The sequence below is a fragment of the Primulina eburnea genome, chromosome 8 (genome assembly GCF_022965805.1).
Source record: "Primulina eburnea isolate SZY01 chromosome 8, ASM2296580v1, whole genome shotgun sequence".
Classification (NCBI taxonomy): domain Eukaryota; kingdom Viridiplantae; phylum Streptophyta; class Magnoliopsida; order Lamiales; family Gesneriaceae; genus Primulina; species Primulina eburnea.
In genome coordinates this window covers 6170022-6190378 of record NC_133108.1, presented here as the reverse complement: position 1 = coordinate 6190378, position 20357 = coordinate 6170022, and the positions used below count along the sequence as shown (strand labels likewise).

Sequence of the window (20357 nt, the reverse complement as noted above, 5' to 3'; positions counted from 1 at the left end):
CGGTTATATACTTATGAGACCGTCTCACAAAAGACTTAGTCAAAAATTTAAACCATTTATCATTCATTCATGCGAAACAAGATGATTTATTTGCAAATCTTAATAGAATCAAATTCGGGTTAGAAATCAGAACCTAACATTAACGGGCTTCAATTTGGGCTCAAATGTAGAAACCCCTCCCTCAGAGAGCCTGGTCCAGCAGACGGATGAACCAAAAAAATCTGGAACCTAGAAAAGATGAAAAAAAAAAATCTTGAAGATTCTGTGGAGTTTCCATATCCCACTGACGTTGTACTCACACGTAGGACTCTACGAAGCTTACGTTTGGCTTCGCTTTTTTCGGTGTTAGGTAAACAAACTTATCATTTACTCTAACGCTCATAGATCCCACCTGTCACACAAAATCTGCATGGCGGGATAGTAAAAAACGCTGTGTTCACATCACATTTCCGAAGATTCGGCGATCAAGAAAGCTGTTTTGCTGTCATCTCGTATCTATATATGGTTAGATAAATCTGCGCCTGCAAGATTTTTTTCTTTCTTTCTCTTTTTTTGCTGTATATTTCTTGGTCACAGCCAATAAAAATATCCTTATTTTCTTGCCAACTTGCGTTCTTCGTCTCTTTGTGGAGGAGGATCGATGGCCATGTCTGTTTGAGAAAAGGGGAGATGGAGTCTTCGCAAAGAAACAGCAGTTCGCTCAACAATTTGGTAAAATCTTGAATCTTTGTGTTTCTTTGTTGGGTTTCCACAAGCCTTTACATTGAATTCTCGATGTTCGGAATGGGCAATCAATCGTTTATTGATTTCAAGAAATGCGACGGATTCCTTGATATGATTTTGACTGTCCCTCGTCTTAAAAATTGAATTGTCTTTGTTGAATTACGCGGGCATCAGAATCTAAATGTGATCAAGTATGTAATAGAATGAAACGCTTTAGACATTGTTGATTTGCCTGTTCTTCACTGTCCTGACTTTTTTTATGACATTGAATGGCGATTGAATTTTGTGTTTACGTTATCACTCATTGAATGACAATTGATTTACTTTTGTAAGAGCTCCATATATAACTAATAAACGCATTACTCTTTTGGTGGACAGCTGTTATTGATGACTTGGTTTTGGTTTGATCTCATTTTGATTGCCCTTAGTTTTGTTCATTGCCATCGAATTCGGGTGGGCCATATGAAAAAGATCGAAATTTTACGGAAACTTCTGAAATACAAGTTTCACTCCTGATCCATGTGCATAAATACTGATCACATGGATTTAGTTTGTCTTTTGTAACTATGTCTGTTCATAAATGTCACTCCTGGCTATTCGCTGTGATTTATCTTGCTTTTCGTATAATCTATTTCAAAGACGCGTACTATGAACCAATATCAAATTGTTAGTATAAGAATGCTCTTATTTGCATGAATCTACTATCGAGAAATTGGAAAATCTTGTTAAGACTTTTGCTTTGTCGAGCAGGAAAGTCATGTATCAGTAAATCTCCGACGATTGTAAATTCTAAACTAAGTCCTGTATGTTTGCTAATAGAACTAGATACAAATGACTGTGAAGTGGAAAGTAATATGGGAAGTGATTTGTACTTGATTATTATGTTTGTATACAAAAATTAAACTAATTGTGCGAATTGTTGTGTCTGAATTTTTGCTGCAGGATGAATTACTAATCAGACATATTCTTAAAGACCATTATAACTCTAATCCTTCCACTCCCACGAGTAGATTGGAACGTCTACTAAGAGAAAGAGAGCTAAGAAGGTTCACCAAATCTTTTCATTCCACAGATGAGTCAAGAGACAATGAAGGGGACATGGATGTTTTTGGAACCATAAATAACCTGTATTTGTCCGAAGATGATAAGGCATCTCGAGAGTCGGATTTCTTCAACGGGATGGATTCACCAAAACCCCTGAATGATGGCAGTGAGACACCAGATGCTCGAGTCCCAAAACAGAGGCTACTGGTAGTGGCAAACCGGCTGCCCGTTTCTGCAGTTAGAAAGAGTGAAGACACGTGGACGCTTGAAATCAGTGTAGGAGGCCTAGTTAGCGCTCTTCTGGGTAAGAACCAAATGAAAATGCTTATTTGCATTTAACAATGGGTCAAAATGATTCAATGTAATGTTGGCTGTAAGGTTCTAGTTTTATACTTGTCTTTTTGTATGACTTGTGTTTCAATTTTTACTACACAGTTAGGTCATCTATCTGCGATCAGTCTTAGAATTCACATTATGTCCTCTTAAAGGTATCAACGAGTTTGAAGCGAGGTGGATAGGGTGGGCTGGTGTAAATGTTCCCGATGAAGTCGGACAGAGATCACTAACTAAAGCTCTTGCAGAAAAGGTTCGTGAACTTTTTGTTCTACGTCAATGAGCCGTCGATTTCTCGAGTTGTGCATTTTTCTTTTGCAGATATTGTGTTATATCATCATTCACATGAATTAATGGGGGATGGGGTTAATAGGGTGGATTTATTGATCCTGTACTTTTTTCTATCTGTAAAAACAAGAACAAAGCGGTGCCAAGCTCCGCTCCTGTATCTAAACAATTTTTACTTTTAGCTTCGTCCCCCAATTTTTTTTGTATCTAGCTCTGACATTCCTAACGTCTTTGTTAACTAACTTTTCTGACACTAATATCTACCGCTTATCATCGTACCTATAACAGAGATGCATCCCTGTGTTTCTAGACGAAGAGATTGTCCATCAATACTATAATGGCTACTGCAACAACATATTATGGCCTCTTTTTCACTATCTCGGGCTTCCACAAGAAGATCGTCTTGCTACCACGCGTAGTTTTCAGTCCCAATTTGCTGCCTATAAGAAGGCAAACCAGATGTTTGCCGACGTTGTAAATGAACATTACAAGGAGGGAGATGTTGTGTGGTGCCATGATTATCACCTGATGTTTCTTCCTAAGTGCCTTAAAGATTACAACAACAAAATGAAAGTCGGTTGGTTTCTGCACACACCATTTCCCTCCTCTGAAATTCACCGGACACTGCCATCAAGGTCAGAACTGTTAAGATCTGTTCTTGCTGCTGATTTAGTCGGGTATGTCCCATTTTACGTTTAGCCTAATAGTTTCTGTATTTCTTGTGTTATCATTTTACACCAAGTTATCACCGCAAGTACATGACACTTTTCGTAAACCACCAGTGTCTATCTCACTGATTTATTGTCCTTAAATTTCCTCTTAGATTCCACACGTATGACTATGCAAGGCATTTTGTAAGTGCGTGTACTCGTATTCTTGGACTAGAAGGCACGCCTGATGGTGTGGAAGATCAAGGAAAGCTAACTCGTGTAGCTGCGGTATAGTCATAATGGAATACCAGAATTATGTTGTTGTGTGGATACTTTGAAAAGAAATGCAGTGCTTCACATTATTTCACATTATTAAGTTAATACTAATTTCATTAGGACTTCCGAACTACAGTTTCCCATTGGTATAGATTCTGACCGATTCATTAGAGCCCTTGAGCTTCCTCAAGTGAAGGATCACATCAAAGAATTGAAAGAGAGATTCGAAGGACGAAAGGTAAATATCGCCCATGAAGGATCCATAAACACTTATGAATTTTTTACTGTTCCCAGCATTAATATGTGTTCTCTTTATAACATCTACACAATCTAGTGTTGTGCACTTGCTCTTTGATTTTCAAATTCGAAATGATTGTTTTTTTACTTTGATGTGTTGGTGTATTCTTCAATTTCTTAGTTTCTAATACCACTCGTGCTCATTTCAAAAGGTAATGCTCGGGGTTGATCGACTGGATATGATTAAAGGAATACCTCAGAAGATTTTGGCATTCGAAAAATTCCTTGAAGAAAATCCAATTTGGCGTGACAAGGTAGTACTTGTACAAATTGCAGTACCAACAAGGACGGATGTTCCAGAGTGTATGTATCCTCATCCTAATGCTCAATTTAAAAAAGTTGGTAATGATCCTAACTGATGTCCTCACCATCATTTTCTACCATATTTGGGACATTTTCAAGGTTTTTTTTTTGAGGTTTTTCATGTCATTTTATTGCTTAGCTCCATGAGTATTTAGTTTGTGTCTATTTATTTATTCTAGGTAGATTAATTGCTAATATTTTATATATTTAATTGCTTTTTACACTTAAATTTTTTTTTTAAGTTTTAATTAAATCAATTATTTAACAATAATAGATACAAAAGATAATCCGATAAATCTCTTAAAATCAATAAGAATAATTTAGAAGAAAAAACTCAATGAAATGTAACATAAATCAATATTTAATATACTTCATTGAATTTTTAATCTGTGTCCATTTATTTATTCTAAATAGATTGTTTGCTAATATTTAATATGTTTCATTGACTTTTTACACTTAAAATTTTATTAGTTATTAACATTAATTAAATTAATTATTTAACAGTAATATCGCAAAATATAATCCGAGAAATTTCTTAAAATCAGTAATAATTATTTAGGATAAAAAGCTCAAAGAAATGTAACATAAACTTAAAATGTTATTAATTAAAGATAATCTGAGAAATTTCTTAAATCAATAAGAATAATTTAGGATAAAAGCTCAAAGAAATGTAATATAAACTTAAAATGTTAATAATGAAATTAATTATCAATATCAATAATAAAGGTAAAAGAGAAATCGAGACACTATCTCTCAATAAAACTTAAAATTTTATTAGTTATTATTATTATTAATATTGAATTTTATTAATTATTGAATTAATTAATTTAAAAATAATAAAGATAAAAAATACCCCGAAAAACTATCTTAAAATCAATAAGAATAATTAGGATAAAAAATCTCAATGAAATGTATCATAAATTTAAAATGTTATTATTTATTAATGTATATTAATTAAATTAATTAACCATAATAAAGGCAAGATAGAAACCAGGAAGTTATCTTAAAATCTATAAGACTAATTTAGAAGAATAAAAATCAATAAGAACAAAGATTTAAAGTCAAACTAAGACAAAAGAAAAATACGAAGGGAAAAACATATAGTGTGTCACCGGTTGATATTTGCAGCCAACGCTCGTTCTGTAGTACTAAGCGCTTGTCGCTTTACCAAAAGTTATAGTTGGTGGTAACAGTGCAACTCCCAATAGTTGCTATTTTGATTGAAAATATTAGTGACCCTGATATATACAAATACATGTGATTATTATTATTATTATTAATTTCGCGGAAATAGATGCTTGTATCATTTGAATAATTATCGGATTTAATTTATAATATCGTGATATTTGTTGATAAATGACTTATAGTTTTTGGTCTGATACTTAAGATATGTCTAATTTCTTTATATGATTGATTATGAACGTACTGAGCATTGACTCACTTTTTTATGAGCTTTGTTTTTTAGATAACAAGATAAAAGTTGGTACAGATAGGTGTTTGCATAAGAGAAACCAAGGTAGTTTTATTCTACTAAGTGTTCAGTATAATAAATGACGCTAAGAATTTGTTTATACTTCATATTCTGTGATACAATTAGTAATAAATATTTAAACATATATGTGTATATATATATATATATACACGCATTGTCTGAGAAATATAGCAAGATTAAAATTAAAGTATTTGTTTAAAGTAACATATAATTGATTAATATTGTTTATAACTTGTAAGATATGCAATTATCATGTTTATTTATTGGATTAAATAATTTTATTTTAAATTGAATTGGTTCGACGTGTGCACGTTTCTAGTGAAGATAAATGTCGTACTTTTGGCTAATTCTAATAAGTTGTTTTATCTCTGGCAGATCAGAAGCTTTCATCTCAAGTTCATGAAATTGTGGGCCGGATAAATGGAAGATTTGGAACCCTTACCGCTGTTCCCATACATCATTTAGTGAGATTGAATGCCTTATTTGATATTGGAGTAGAAACCTTTAGCTAGATATACCTATATCTTTCTTTTTGGTGTTAAATGGTGGATTAATACTATAACTTAATTATTTCAGAGCAACTGCAAAACGAAAGAATATAAATCTGGTCCGTTATCTTGTGACTTGTATTATAACTGATAGCATTGTTGTGTGAAACTTGGTTGATCACAAGTTAAAAAGTAGAAAGTTTTTTTCCCTGAGATAGATCTTAGAATAGAACTCAATAATTATGTTTTGGCGATTTTCTCATAAAACGTTTATTCCTTTATTCTAATACTTTTTGTTCTGTGTTTCCAGGACCGGTCTCTTGATTTTCATGCATTGTGTGCACTATATGCTGTCACCGGTACACTTTTCTTATATAGTTCCAACTATGTCATCAAACTTTCGAACTGCATCGCAAATTTTCCCACCTTTTACCATTGTAGATGTTGCTCTGGTAACATCTTTAAGGGATGGAATGAATCTTGTCAGCTATGAGTATGTGGCCTGCCAGGCCTCAAAGAAGGGGGTTCTCATTCTAAGTGAGGTAAGTATGTATTCTCTGCCTCCTGACAAGTTGTATGGCTATCATATTTCCAGAAAATTTGATGGCTTACAGTTTGTTCGGATGGTATATAAAATGCAAATTATGAATGTATCGAAGTTTGATTTAAGTAATCTAAACGATTAGTTTTGCACCTCAAGCATGTATTTTTGTTTCGGCTTTTTAGTTTGCTGGCGCTGCCCAGTCTCTTGGTGCTGGAGCAATATTGGTGAATCCATGGAATGTCACGGAAGTGGCTGCCTCGATTGCTTATGCTTTGTCTATGCCAGCAGATGAAAGAGAAAAAAGACATCGCCACAATTTTACTCACATCACCACTCACACGTCCCAAGAATGGGCCGAAACTTTTGTAAGGTATAATGCAGACAAACTTGGGCTCTGATATCTTTTGAACATTAAAATCTATATTTACCCTGCTGTAGGCATCTCCTATTGTTCCAGTTAGTGTGTATGAGCAGGATTTTCCCATTGAAGTAATGTTTTCTTTTCTGCACGTAGTGAACTCAACGACACAGTTGTTGAAGCTCAGCTGAGGACTCGCCAAATTCCGCCGTTACTTCCTAAAGAGGAGGTTATTGAGCGTTATTTGCAGTCAAATAATCGGTTGCTTATTTTGGTAATCATACTGAGTTTTTTTTTCCACGATCTATGTCATACCCTTTTCTAATAATATTTTACTGCACTTGGTGCAATGAAATCATGTCAAAAGCTTAGAGAAATCATGTTATCTTGTTAATAAATATATAGATTATCCATGAATTCTATGTAGCTATAACAAAAGAAATAATAGTGGACTTTTAATTGAACATAACTCCATAATAAGATTTCTTTGTTACCTCCAATGTTGATAAATGATTAAGACTCCGAATCACAGGGATTTAATGCAACACTAACTGAACCTGTGGATACCCAAGGACAAAGGATTGATCAATTCAAAGAAATGGAGATCAAGTTACATCCAGATTTGAAAGAGCCCTTGAGAAGACTTTCCGATGACCCTAAGACCACAATTATCGTCCTCAGTGGAAGCAATAGAAATGTTCTTGACAAGGTTTTCTGTTTTCACAGATAATCAACCAGCTTTTATATGTATCAGCACATTCTACATGTTGACTGACTCATTCTGCAGAATTTTGGGGAGTATAATTTGTGGTTAGCTGCAGAACATGGAATGTTTTTGCGTCTTACAACAGAAGACTGGATGACTACGATGCCTGAAAATCTAAACATGGACTGGGTTGACAGCGTCCAGGTGCATATGTTATATTCACCATTCAGCATCTGTTACTCGTATTTATGAAATCCTCATCCCAAATGAAAATTTTTCAGCACGTGTTCGAATATTTTACAGAGAGAACTCCACGTTCTCATTTTGAACTTCGCGAGACATCACTTGTGTGGAATTATAAATATGCAGGTGATCTCAAAAGCAATATGCTCGGAATTTATGTTTAGTTTCAATAGTATTCTATAAATTAATTTTCTTCGAATGAATAATTAGATGTAGAATTTGGGAAGCTTCAATCAAAGGATCTGTTGCAGCATCTGTGGACTGGGCCGATTTCAAATGCTTCTGTAGATGTAGTCCAGGGTGGGCGATCGGTTGAGGTCCGTGCCGTTGGTGTAACAAAGGTAAGTCGCTAATTATATAACACTAAATTTTTCTATGTACAATTAAGCGAAGTTGAAATCTTGTGCTTGTCTCTTTAGGGTGCAGCAATAGATAGAATCTTGGGCGAAATCGTGCACCACAATGGCATGAAAGCTCCAATTGATTATATTCTCTGTGTCGGGCACTTTCTTGCGAAGGTGAAATATAACTTCTTTTTTCAGGAGAAACTTCAACTAGGTACAATTCTTAAAGCATGATGCTTTTTCTCTTACGAGTGGAAAAATGTTGTAGGATGAAGATATTTACAAATTTTTCGAGCCAGAGCTTCCTGACGGTCCAGCACCTACTGCAAGAGCCAAATTGCCCAACTCCCTCGGCAGAAGTACTTTAAATTCAACAACAAAATATGAGTTTTCGCCATTCTGCCGCAAGTCTCCTCTTCCTTATCCAATGATAGACAAGAAAGATAGCAGCAGTAATGGAAATGGGAACTGCTGGTCTAGTACAGGGGACAAGATGACAATGCAGGAAGGCTCATCAGTTCTTGATCTCAAGAGTGAAAATTACTTCTCATGTGCGGTGGGAAGAAAACGTTCCAATGCGAGATATCTTCTGGGATCATCGGCCGAAGTTGTATCATTGCTGAAAGATCTGGCATATTATCAGCAGTGAGATTGTTGCTGTAATGCATGGAAATCAAGAAAATGGGTCAAATCCTAACTTAAAGACACTTGAAGTGATGCTAGACGATGAGAGGATTAGCATGGTTATTGGTTTGGTTCTCCGAAACCCCTAGAGGTAAACTCGAATTCGTGATCATGAAAATCTAGTTTTTTTTAACCATAGTTTATTTTCTTCAAACTTGCTAGTTATGAGCTTCTTTCACGGTAAAGTTTGAAGAAAGCAACCATAATATTCGTGAACTTTTGATTTGGAAATTGTATGTGAGCGTACAAATGTACCTGCATTACATCTGAGCCTTATCCAGCAAATATCAATATCAAATAAGTAAATATATCATGGTTCCAATCTGCAGTATTTTACAACATGATTGAGCTTGTCTCGATAATTTCGAGTAAAACTTCAATGTTCGTTGAATCGTGTTGATTCTTTTGGAATTCTTGGTTTTTAGATACATGTACTTAAAATCTTCAACCTATGCATGAGTTGTTTGGCCTAAGGCAAAAATTTGTTAGAGACGGCCTCACATGTCGTATTTTGTGAGACAGATCTTTTATTTGAGTCATCCATGAAAAAATATTACTTTTTATGCTAAGAGTATTAATTTTTACTGTGAATATCGGTATGGTTGACTCGTCTCATAGATAAAGATTCGTGAGACCATCACAGAAGACATACTCTTGGTCTTAAGACCAGATCCAACGATCCCAGATTAATCGGTGCAGTGTCTCTACTCTAACATCGAATCTACCTAATATGTTGGAATTCGAAACGTATTACACTCGACTCCCCTTCATATTCTTTCTTTGAATTCGGACAAAGTAACAATTATAAAATAATTCACGTTTAACAAGTACCAAATATATCATATAAAAACTTTTTTCTTTTTTTTTTCGGTTTTATCATTCGAGCAAATTAAACAATGGAGTTTGAACTAATAGGCTAATAATAGCCCATGGAGAAAAAACAAACAAATTATGTGGTATGGAAACTGCGATTGGTCGATGTTGGTTACTGTCAAGACATGGTCCCTTAGAACGGGTTAGTTCGATTATGGGTGTGTGGGCAGTGCCCACACCCCATATGAGTGGTTGAGATTCAACCTCATGGAAAAAAAAAAAATTAAAAAAAAATAAAATTGTTCTGGCCCTTGGATGTACCCCTACAGGCAGTGCAGAATGAAATAATCCCTTAGAACGCATGCTCTACTATAGCAAAATCATCGTTAAATATAGCAACAATTTAAAATAATCGTTGATAATGGAATTACATTCGGAATAATGAATTGAACTCACATCCTTTTGTACTTTCATACCCCAAGTGGGTAGATAGGAAAATGGTATACTATGGATGCTGAGAGCCCGATGATTATGACATTTGATACTAGTTAAACAAGTTGATTATTATTCGTTAATACCATTCTAAATTCAAGATTTTTAATGAAAATTGTGCAACATAAGTTGACATCAACTTGATATATACCGTAAAATTCAAATTTTTGCGAGCAAACCGGAAGCTGTATATTCGAAAAATTCGATAATTTTATGTAATTATTTTTGGAGATGAGCGTTGGAAAATTGAGAGTAGTAATAATAGGGCCGGCCTAAAGCACGCCATTAGGAATATGGTGGTCCTTGTTAGCCCTCCCATCTCCTTTTACCTTAATCGCTTGTACAAAATAATATTTAGATTACTTAAAGAGACTGTTTGGTTCGAATATCGAGATAATAAAATTTATGAAATATATAAACGATAAATCTATATATATGGTTAACATAATGATTTATAATTGTTATTTTTTTTTAGAATTTAACTGAGTAAAACAAGTGATAAAATAAAGATTTGTAATTAATCAATGTTCGATCATTCGTCTCAAATGGTGTCATATCTTGCATTTGTCAACGCATAATTCAACTGCTAAAAGTTGTCAACCCTTTCGAAATATTCTTGTCAAATACATTTTATTCTCTCTATATTTTCATCAGTAGTTGGTGTAGACTTTGTTATGGTGTATTGCACGGGAATGATATATACTTTCGGTATTGATGTTAGAAACTTGAAATAGATGGCAAAAATTAAACATTTCAAGATTTCTAAATCATGTCGTGATGGGAAAAATTAATCGAAACACGACTACGAATCAACGATTATTAAGGACTTTTGGTCATTTTATGTATCCTTTCTCTGATTCTGTGAAAACAAGAATCATGCATGTGTTAAATGGAAGATAGTTTTTGAAAAATAATTTTATGAAATTCTGGCTGATTTCTAATTAATTTGACTTATTATTTAACAGTAAATTTGTATTTATATTTTCGTCTACATCGTATATCGACTCTTGGTAATCGAACAAAAGACACCAATCTCTTGTAGTCCAACAGCAAAAATCATATATATATATATATATATATATATATATATATATATATATATATATAGGGTGAGAAACAAATATGAAGTTTTTTTAATCAGAAGTATTAATACAAATAGTCAAATATACATGTATATTTTCATTAATATTATATATAAATATTAGTGTTGAATAAAAAGAAAAAGAATATGTCTAATCAATCTACAATAACTGTTTTACACCTATATGGCCTCAAATTTGAAATCCAACCGGCATTTTGATGTTGTCTTTTGATAATTTTAGCATGTATTTGGTAGTATAATAAATGTAAACTTACAAGATCTTGATATTCAGTATAATCCGACTATGTTCTTTTGTGGTTTTTTTTTTTTTTCCGATGCAGGAATTCATACCTCAAATTAACGCAGTTGCCTGCCTGCAAATTATGTTAGTCATGTAAAACATCAGTATTTAATTAGGGCATGATATTTTTTGCATTTATATTTTGCAGATTAAGTTAAATAACAAATTAATCCATTCATTATTAATTCGACCAAAATAGCACCGATTTTTGTGTGTATGTATGTATTTTACCTCAACATTAATACAGAGGGAAAATACAATTTTGTTCCTATAACTTTGACCGTTTTACATTTTCAATCTTGGAAGTTTTCAAGTTTCAGTTTTAATCCTGTAAATTTGTTATTATTTTTAATTTTAATCGTTTTTCGCAAAAATAAAATAAGAATATGTATCTTGTGAGACGGTCTCGCGAATATTTATCCGTGAAACGGGTCAATCCTACCGATATTCACAATAAAAAGTAATACTCTTAGCACAAAAAGTAATATTTTTTCATGGATCACCAAAATAAGATATCCGTCTCACAAAATACGATCCGTGAGATCGCTTCAAACAAGTTTTTGCCATAAAATAAATATCGTGTTATGAGACGTAATTTTCCATTAATATAAAAAGAATCCAAAAAGAGCACTTGAATGTAGAGTATCTTCTGAATATCAACAAAGAACAATATATCCTTATCTTGAAACAAAGTTCTTTTATCTTGAATCTTGAGTACAAAAATCCAGTCCAACTTTCTTCTTCTTTCTTAAAAATCGAGGAAGGAATTCAAGGAACCTACAATTAATGTTCTCGATTAACTCATGTGAAATGTACATCAAATACATCGTACACAATGAAATGTTTCAAATAAATTAATTTGAAATTTACTAAAAATCGCTTCCAAATGAATAGGCAATTAGTTTTTTTTCTCCCCGATAAATCTTGGCAAATATTTTGAACGTATATTTCTTTATTAATAATAAGGATAATATCCAAATAATGTAGTATTTTACCAAAACAATCAGGATACTTAAATGAATCGAGCCAAGATTGTTTTCGAAGAAATCCCTATAAATATTCAGCGTATCTGCCAAATATTCTGAGCCCCTTTCAAACTTTCGACAATGGAGAATTTTCACATATTTCTCTCGATTCTTCTTCTTCTTCTTCTTCCAATCCTGGGATCATGTACTGATCAAAAACAGGTTCGACCCACATGGCAAGGGACTCGTTTTTGTTATAGAAAAAATTAGAATTGAAATATGAGTTTTCTTCTTCATGTGATGCTGCAAATGAAAGTGAATATTGCAATATTTTCACGGATTATATGGAACAAATTTTGATCATTTCAGGTGTACATAGTGTATTTCGGAGAGCATGATGGTCAAAAAACGATTCAAGAAATCGGTGAATCCCATCACTCATATCTGTTCTCTGTAAAAGAAACTGAGGAAGATGCAAGATCATCACTTGTTTACAGTTACAAGCACAGCATCAACGGCTTCGCAGCGCTGCTTACGCCGGAAGAAGCTTCAAAACTTTCCCGTCGGTGAAATTTAGCATAAAAGCATGGAATAATGATTGGGTTTTCTTTGTGTGAATACTTGTGGATTTTGTGTGTATGATTCTTGGGTTTTTGTTTTGAATTTTTAGAGATGGAGGAAGTGGTGTCAGTGTTTCGGAGCCACCCGGGGAAGTATTCATTGCATACCACAAGGTCTTGGGAATTCGCAGGTTTACAAGAGACGACAAAAGTCACCAGTGTGAAGAATGGAGGTTTATGGCTCAAATCAAGATATGGAAAAGATGTTGTTGTTGGCATGCTGGACAGTGGTATGTCCATTTTCGGTATTTCGAAAATATAAAATCCTATTTGTCTTTCAAAATATGTATTTTTCTTCTTTTTTTTTTCCTTCTGTGAAGTACTACCATTGTTCGTAGCCTTTACCTAAAAACCATTTAAATAAATACAAGAAAATGGTTGATTATGTCTCTTCATTAGGTATTATAGAGTGTGAGCCCCAATTCAAATATAAAGAAAAAAAGTAAAAGCAATACTTTTTCTTGAAATGTAAATTTCAGTGCCTAAAACCCTGTATTCATGGGCATGTATGAGATGAATTTGTTGTTGATCATTCAGGTGTGTGGCCTGAATCGAAAAGCTTTAACGACGAAGGGATGGGACCAATTCCACCATCATGGAAAGGAACCTGTCAATCTGGCGATGCCTTCACCTCCTCAAATTGCAACAAGTGAGTTTTCATTTACCCTTTTCCGCCATCCTTTTGGAACAAACTCGAGTCAGTCTTTCGGCTAGGCCTGGCAGACGCATCTAGGGAGCGAGGGGTCGAGTTTTCCATCCAGCAAAAAACCATTCATTTGCCTTGCATGCTTTTCTTTTCAATCAAAAAATCCCAAGAAATCATGATCGATACAACGATTTTTTTTTTCTATTTATTAAATAATGAAAAAGATCAAAACGGAAGCAAAGGGCATCTATTGGCCATGTATAATTAATTAATTAATTAATTAATTATGTGTGGTTCCAAAATATATTGCCATCTTGTGAGCTGCTTCTATCCCTTCGATGCCTGTAGTATTTTGTTTTTTTCTCCATCGTCTCTGTACAATTATACCTCATGAATAATTTTTTGTCAGCCCTTTTCATCCATGCATTATGCGCATTACAGACAATGGCAAATGCTAAATAGAGTTGTATACTATAAGAAATTTGACCGAATTAAACTAGCTAGGTTTATCATTATAGCCAAAAAAATTGCGTTTGATTAATAAATCAAGAAAAAAATGATGAATTTTGTCCTCTCAAGTTATCATATTTTCTATTTTTGTGAACAAAGTTGGATCTTAATTCTGATATTTTGTTTTTGTAGTCATTTTTATCATAGTGTGACGTCTGAAAATAATGGCAATAATAAAAAAGAACGATCTAGATTATTATATTGAATATTTTCTCTTAAAATTAAAATATATTGATATAATTAATAAACGCCTTTACTAGTTTTTCTGGCTACGATTATCATAATAATTAACATTGCAAGAATAGTCGTTGTTGATACGAGTATCAAAGAGTTATGTTTAACATCTTAATTAGTAATTTTTTTTTTCAAATTTTAATTTTATTTGATCTTTGTCTTTATCAGATAATTTTTTTTTGAAGCAGTAATCCTTATTAGATAATTAAAGGTATCATAAATAAATAACTAAAATGTTTGGCCAATTCTGTTTATATATTTTATGGCAAAAACTTGTGTGAGTTGGTCTTACGGGTCGCATTTTGTGAGGCATATTTCTTATTTGAGTAATCCATTAAAAAGTCTCATTTAATTGGGTATTATTTTAATTTTGTAAAAATAGTTGTTTGTAAATACAAAATATATCTAATTTTTTTATTAGTAATATTAAATTTTGACGTGCACATGAGATTTCCCCCCAGATATCGAGCATTTAACTGAATTTAATTAATTAATTTATTTTAATTAATTAATTAATTAATCGGTGGACTTGCATTTGAAAAATAAATATTAATATTTTAATTAAAATATTAATAAATTTTGATATGTTATTTTGATCGAAATTAAAAATTTGCTTAAATACAGAAAAATTATCGGCGCCCGATATTACATCAAAGGCTACGAAGCCTACTATGGGCCACTGAACAGAACACTCGACTACCGATCCCCCCGCGACAAGGACGGCCACGGCAGTCACACGTCTTCAACCGTCGCCGGCCGTATAATTGACAATGTCTCCGCCCTCGGGGGTTTCGCCAAAGGTACCATCTCAGGCGGCGCTCCGCTGGCTCGCCTGGCTATATACAAAGTATGCTGGGCGATTCCAGCTCAGGGAAAAGAAAATGGCAACACCTGCTTCGAAGAAGACATGTTAGCGGCCATTGATGACTCCATTGCCGACGGAGTCGACGTTTTGAGTATATCGATCGGGACCAAAGAACCCACTCCCTACACTGACGATGGAATTGCAATCGGGGCTTTACATGCAGCGAAGAAAAATATTTTGGTTGCATGCAGTGCGGGAAATTCCGGGCCTGCCCCGGAGACGCTGTCTAATCCTGCTCCCTGGATTATCACTGTTGGTGCAAGTAGCGTGGACCGGAAATTCTTGTCGTCTGTTGTGCTCGGAAACGGCATGAAAATTGATGTAAGTTATTAACTTTCAGAAATTTGTCTATCTGTGGAGTAATAATCGTACAGATTCATTTGTTTTTTTACTTGGATTTGTGCAGGGAGAAACGGTAACTCCTTATAAGCTGAAAAAGAAACAGTATCCGTTGGTTTATGCCGGTCAAGTCGCCATGCCTGAAGTGCCCAAGAACTTATCCGGGTTGATTATCTGTACCTTCGGTTTTTCATTTCATCAAATATTAATACAAGTTTTCTATAATAAATTGGATAATCTGGTTTTGAATTATTTTTGCAGGCAATGCTTACCTGGTTCGCTGTCCGCTGAAAAGGCAAAAGGGAAGATCGTAATATGCTTGAGGGGTAATGGAACCAGAGTGGGAAAAGGTATGGAGGTCAAAAGGGCCGGAGGAATAGCTTTCATCTTAGGCAATAGCAAAGCCAACGGAGACGAGTTAGCATCCGATGCCCATCTTCTTCCCGCCACCGGTGTCAATTACGAGAATGCACTCAAGATTCTGAATTACATTTCCACCACGAAATCACCATCCGCTTATATAGTACCAGCTACCACAGTTCTAGACACCAAACCAGCACCGTTTATGGCTGCTTTCTCCAGTAGAGGACCCAACACTCTTTCACCAGACATTCTAAAGGTAAGATATATGTATACATACAACTTTGGGTAAACCCATTTGGTATCTGATGCTGAATGTATGGATTTCACAGCCAGATATTACGGCTCCAGGTCTAAATATATTGGCAGCATGGAGTGAAGCATCATCTCCAACGAAGCTGGAACTAGATCATCGGGTTGTTAAGTATAATATTCTTTCGGGAACTTCCATGTCTTGCCCACATGTAGCCGGCGCAGCTGCTCTGCTCAAAGCCGTGCACCCCGATTGGAGCAGTGCCGCCATAAGATCTGCTTTAATAACATCTGGTAAATTTACTCAACCTCAACCGTGAATTTATGCTTCATTAACTGCAAATTTGTTATGAAGTACACCTTTTATCCTCGCAGCGGGGCTGAATAACAACGAGGGTGAGCTGATTACAGACGCATCGGGCATTCCTGCCGACCCTTTTCAATTTGGTTCCGGTCATTTCAGACCCACAAAAGCATCAGATCCAGGACTCGTGTATGATGCTTCCTACAATGATTATATTCTCTTCTTATGCAGCAGTGGAATCAAGAAAGTTGGCAATTCATTCAAGTGCCCGGAAAACCCACCATCTCCGGCAAATCTCAATTATCCATCTCTGGCGATACCCAAACTAAACGGTACCGTGACAGTAACAAGAACGGTCACAAATGTCGGCAGCAGTAAGAGCGTGTATTTCGTCAGCGCAAAACCTCCTCCTGGAATCTCCGTAAAATTCACACCTTCCATTCTGTTCTTTAACCGTGCTGGGGAGAAGAAGAGATTCACTATTACAGTGAAAACTGAGAGCGAAACGATGGATACCATTGAGAAAAACAAGTACGAATTTGGATGGTATACATGGTCTGATGGAATCCATAATGTCAGAAGTCCCATGGCTGTTTCAGTAGCTTAGCTCTTTCTGGTTCTAATTTTATCCCCCCGCTGGTTTCTGGAAAATCAGTGTTCATGAACTCGTATAGATTTAGATAGAGATGGCATCGAGAAATCCGTTTAATATGTCAATAATTTGCAGGGAAAAAAAAGTCATTTTTTACATGTCATTGCCCAAAAGAAGTGACGACAGGAAATGGAGAAGCTTAATGGTTTGATTTCCGTTTATAATACTAATTCAGTAATTATAGAAGAATCAAAAATAAAATCGGGAATCAAAGTCAAACAGGAACAAGTAATGTGCACAGCAGATTCCATTCCTGTTGGTTACTTCTTTGAGGCGCCACATTAGCCGCGGCCGACCATCATCTCCCACAATTATTCACATTAAACTACTTCAATAATCTTTTTCATTTGTTTTTAGAACCCAAAGTGTGCCGACAAATTTATCCATCTCTATTCCCTCAGCATTATATATATGTGTGTGTGTGTGTGATTAAACTGGATCAAACAAAGTTAAATCGGATATTAAAGAAAGGCAAGGTGTTACTCGGCCTTTCGGACATGAACAACTTGATTCGTCGATCAATTAATAAAAACAAAAGGCAAGAGTTGAGTTCCTTAGCAAGGAATTTACAGTCATCGAGAATCAAACCGAGGCTGGACGAATCTTGCATCGAAAGATGTGAGGCGTCAATAACTAACTTACCATCTAACTCGATGATAATATTTTGAAAGTGCGTTTGCTTTAGCCAACTCAGAGCCTCTAGAATTCTCAGGACTTCTGCTACTGTTGGATCTTGAATTCCCTTCATGCTGCCATGGTTTGCCGCAACCACTGATCCTAGCGAGTTTCTGAGTAAGCAACCAAAACCCATGCGAGGAGATGCACTAAACAGTAAACAACGCTGCATCGACATTGCACTTAAGGTGAGATCTTGGAGGTTTGCTCCAATGAAGAAGAGGCTGCTGGGTTATGGAAATAGGAGGCTGATCATTCCTACGATGAGTAGCAATCCATTGAGCTTGAATGTCCATGGCAGAGGAAAATATTAAAACTGTTGATTTGAACTTCCCTGTCCACACATCATTTGCCAAACATAACACAGAACCACAGCTGCAAACTCAATTTCGGATGACACTCAGGTGCTAACAAGGCCTTTCCGCTACTAGCAGAAATTCTTCATACGGACAATGTGACTACCAATAGAAGTGAGACACCAAACACTACGCACTGATGGGCAGGACACCAGCGCATGGAAAGTATCTTCAACCGCATGATGACAAAGGGGGCATAACTCATAGACCTCAACCCGACGATTGAGAAGTGCCTTCAATGTTGGCAAACAATTCTATAAGCTCCTCTGGATAAAATTGCGAACTTTTGCTAGGACGGTATAATATCCCTTCCTTTCATCTCACCGCATCCTTCAATCCTCGTAATGGAGAAAATTAAGCGTTGATCATGCTCATTGAAAAGTTCCTGCCACAGATCTTGAAAGGAAAGTTTGTCTTGGCGAGAAAGAAAGAATTTTTTTTATTTTTTTTAAATGAGTTTTGATTTTCTAGATTGGTGTTATAATATATCAGAAGATTTGTATTAATTTTATATATGATTTTTTTTATATATAAAAGAGTTTATTTTTTGATAAAACTCTAGTTTTTATATTTTTTAGGTATCATTTATTCAAAGAATCATCTCTAGATTAATGAGATTATATATATTGCTGGATAGATGATGCGAAAGAGAGAGATGAGGAGAGATATCAATGAAGAACGGAGAATATGTGTGTTGCTTCAAAAAATTGAGTGATCAAGTCTCGTTGTATTTCTGTTGTATTACCGTGGAGTATTGAAAACATTCGAGGACAACACTTAATTAAAGTGTTGCTAGAGAATTGTCTATTTAACTGAATTTTGGTTTTCCGAATTTGCATCCATTGTGTTTGGTTATTTTTATTGATAGAAATTTAGGATGCAATTTGTTCCCTTGATGTGGAATTATCACCCATCCAACATAAATGATCTGGTCTCTTTACTTTGGAATAAGAACAACTGAAGTATCATACAGACCATCCGAATAAAATCTCAACATAGACTAAAAAACGTTACGTCAGCAATTTGGCGAAAAATTATTAAAATCGAAAAAAATGCAAATCAGTGAAATATGACCAAAAAAAAAAAATGTGCAAGTTACACGATAAAAATATAACTTTCCTTAAAAAATTATATATATACCGAGATTAAAAATTTTATGATCACTGCTATAGTAACTTCTCGTAAACTCGAGCCATTTCATTTGAGTAAGATGTTGGCTGATAGCATATGTCTCAGTGGTAATTTATATATAAATTTCGACGTTTTTTTATCATATATTGGACGTGATGAAACATACCAAAACTATATATTTATTAAGTGAGTGTCAACAATGAACACAAAATTAGACATAATTAATAAACAAAATATCAAAATTATATTCATGTTCTTATCATTACTATTAGGGTTCGTTTGGTTTTTAGGATGTGATAATTGAACGATTGATTATTTTGATTGATAAATATTTGATAGGATAAGATATGTAATTTGAGGGATAAATAATATCATGTGTGGTGTGAATTTAAGAAGAGTGATAAAATCACGACAAACTTATTTATGACCAAAATACTCTTTAATCTTTTATTTTAAATTATTTCCCATAACTGTTTACTTTTTCCCCAACCTACTCCCTGTTTGCCAAAAATCGAACGCACTCCATGTTGTTCTGATAAAATTTTTTTACATGTGATCTTAGAATTTATATCAACAAGCTTCGTTCATTTTTTTTTTATGTATACGTTCATTTAATTTTTTTAGTTTTGTTTCCTGTTAATTTCTTGTCTCAGTCATGTTTCACGCATCGATTTTTTTTATTTCAATGCTATTATGAAAATAGATAAAAGATTGTGTTTCGAATTAGAAAATTTTTCTACTATGGTCACGAAACCAATTTATTCTTCAAACATAATTTATTCACAATTTTTTTGTACACTGAATAAATCATCCAATGTAAGTCCAATGTAAGTACAGTTCTTCAGAAGAAATAGGGACGATGGCATGTGTACAAGACTCACTTGCAATTTTTTAATTCACATTAAAGGCTCTGTCAAAAAAAAAAATCACATTAAGGGCTATTTTGGTCATTATTCTTTTTGAGTGTAGCCAAATAAATATTATCCAT

At 34.5% G+C, this 20357-nt stretch overlaps 2 protein-coding genes across 4 annotated transcripts; both read left to right on the top strand.

Moving 5' to 3' along the window:
* The first annotated feature begins 287 nt into the window (after positions 1–287).
* LOC140838727 (alpha,alpha-trehalose-phosphate synthase [UDP-forming] 1-like) lies at positions 288–8844 on the top strand. 3 transcript variants are annotated; one of them, XM_073205244.1, is made up of 19 exons: positions 288–504; positions 633–711; positions 1666–2071; positions 2256–2353; positions 2677–3065; positions 3212–3326; positions 3451–3552; positions 3764–3914; positions 5782–5870; positions 6205–6253; positions 6336–6436; positions 6621–6808; positions 6953–7070; positions 7329–7505; positions 7584–7706; positions 7784–7871; positions 7956–8086; positions 8165–8263; positions 8358–8844. In XM_073205244.1, the coding sequence occupies exons 2-19, from the start codon at positions 670–672 to the stop codon at positions 8736–8738; spliced, it is 2847 nt and encodes a 948-aa protein (XP_073061345.1). In that variant the 5' UTR covers positions 288–504; positions 633–669; the 3' UTR covers positions 8739–8844. The 3 variants fall into 3 exon arrangements, 2 of the variants coding, with proteins under 2 accessions (XP_073061345.1, XP_073061344.1); XM_073205243.1 differs by having other exon boundaries at positions 288–711; XR_012119650.1 differs by lacking the exon at positions 8358–8844 and having other exon boundaries at positions 288–711; positions 7806–7871.
* A 3586-nt stretch (positions 8845–12430) lies between these two features.
* Positions 12431–17544, top strand: LOC140838726 (subtilisin-like protease SBT5.6). Its single transcript, XM_073205241.1, has 9 exons — positions 12431–12647; positions 12795–12987; positions 13096–13275; positions 13583–13694; positions 15060–15621; positions 15707–15804; positions 15901–16258; positions 16332–16545; positions 16627–17544. Exons 1-9 carry the CDS (start codon positions 12567–12569, stop codon positions 17160–17162), a joined length of 2334 nt encoding a protein of 777 aa, XP_073061342.1. The 5' UTR covers positions 12431–12566; the 3' UTR covers positions 17163–17544.
* The last annotated feature ends 2813 nt before the right edge of the window (positions 17545–20357 follow it).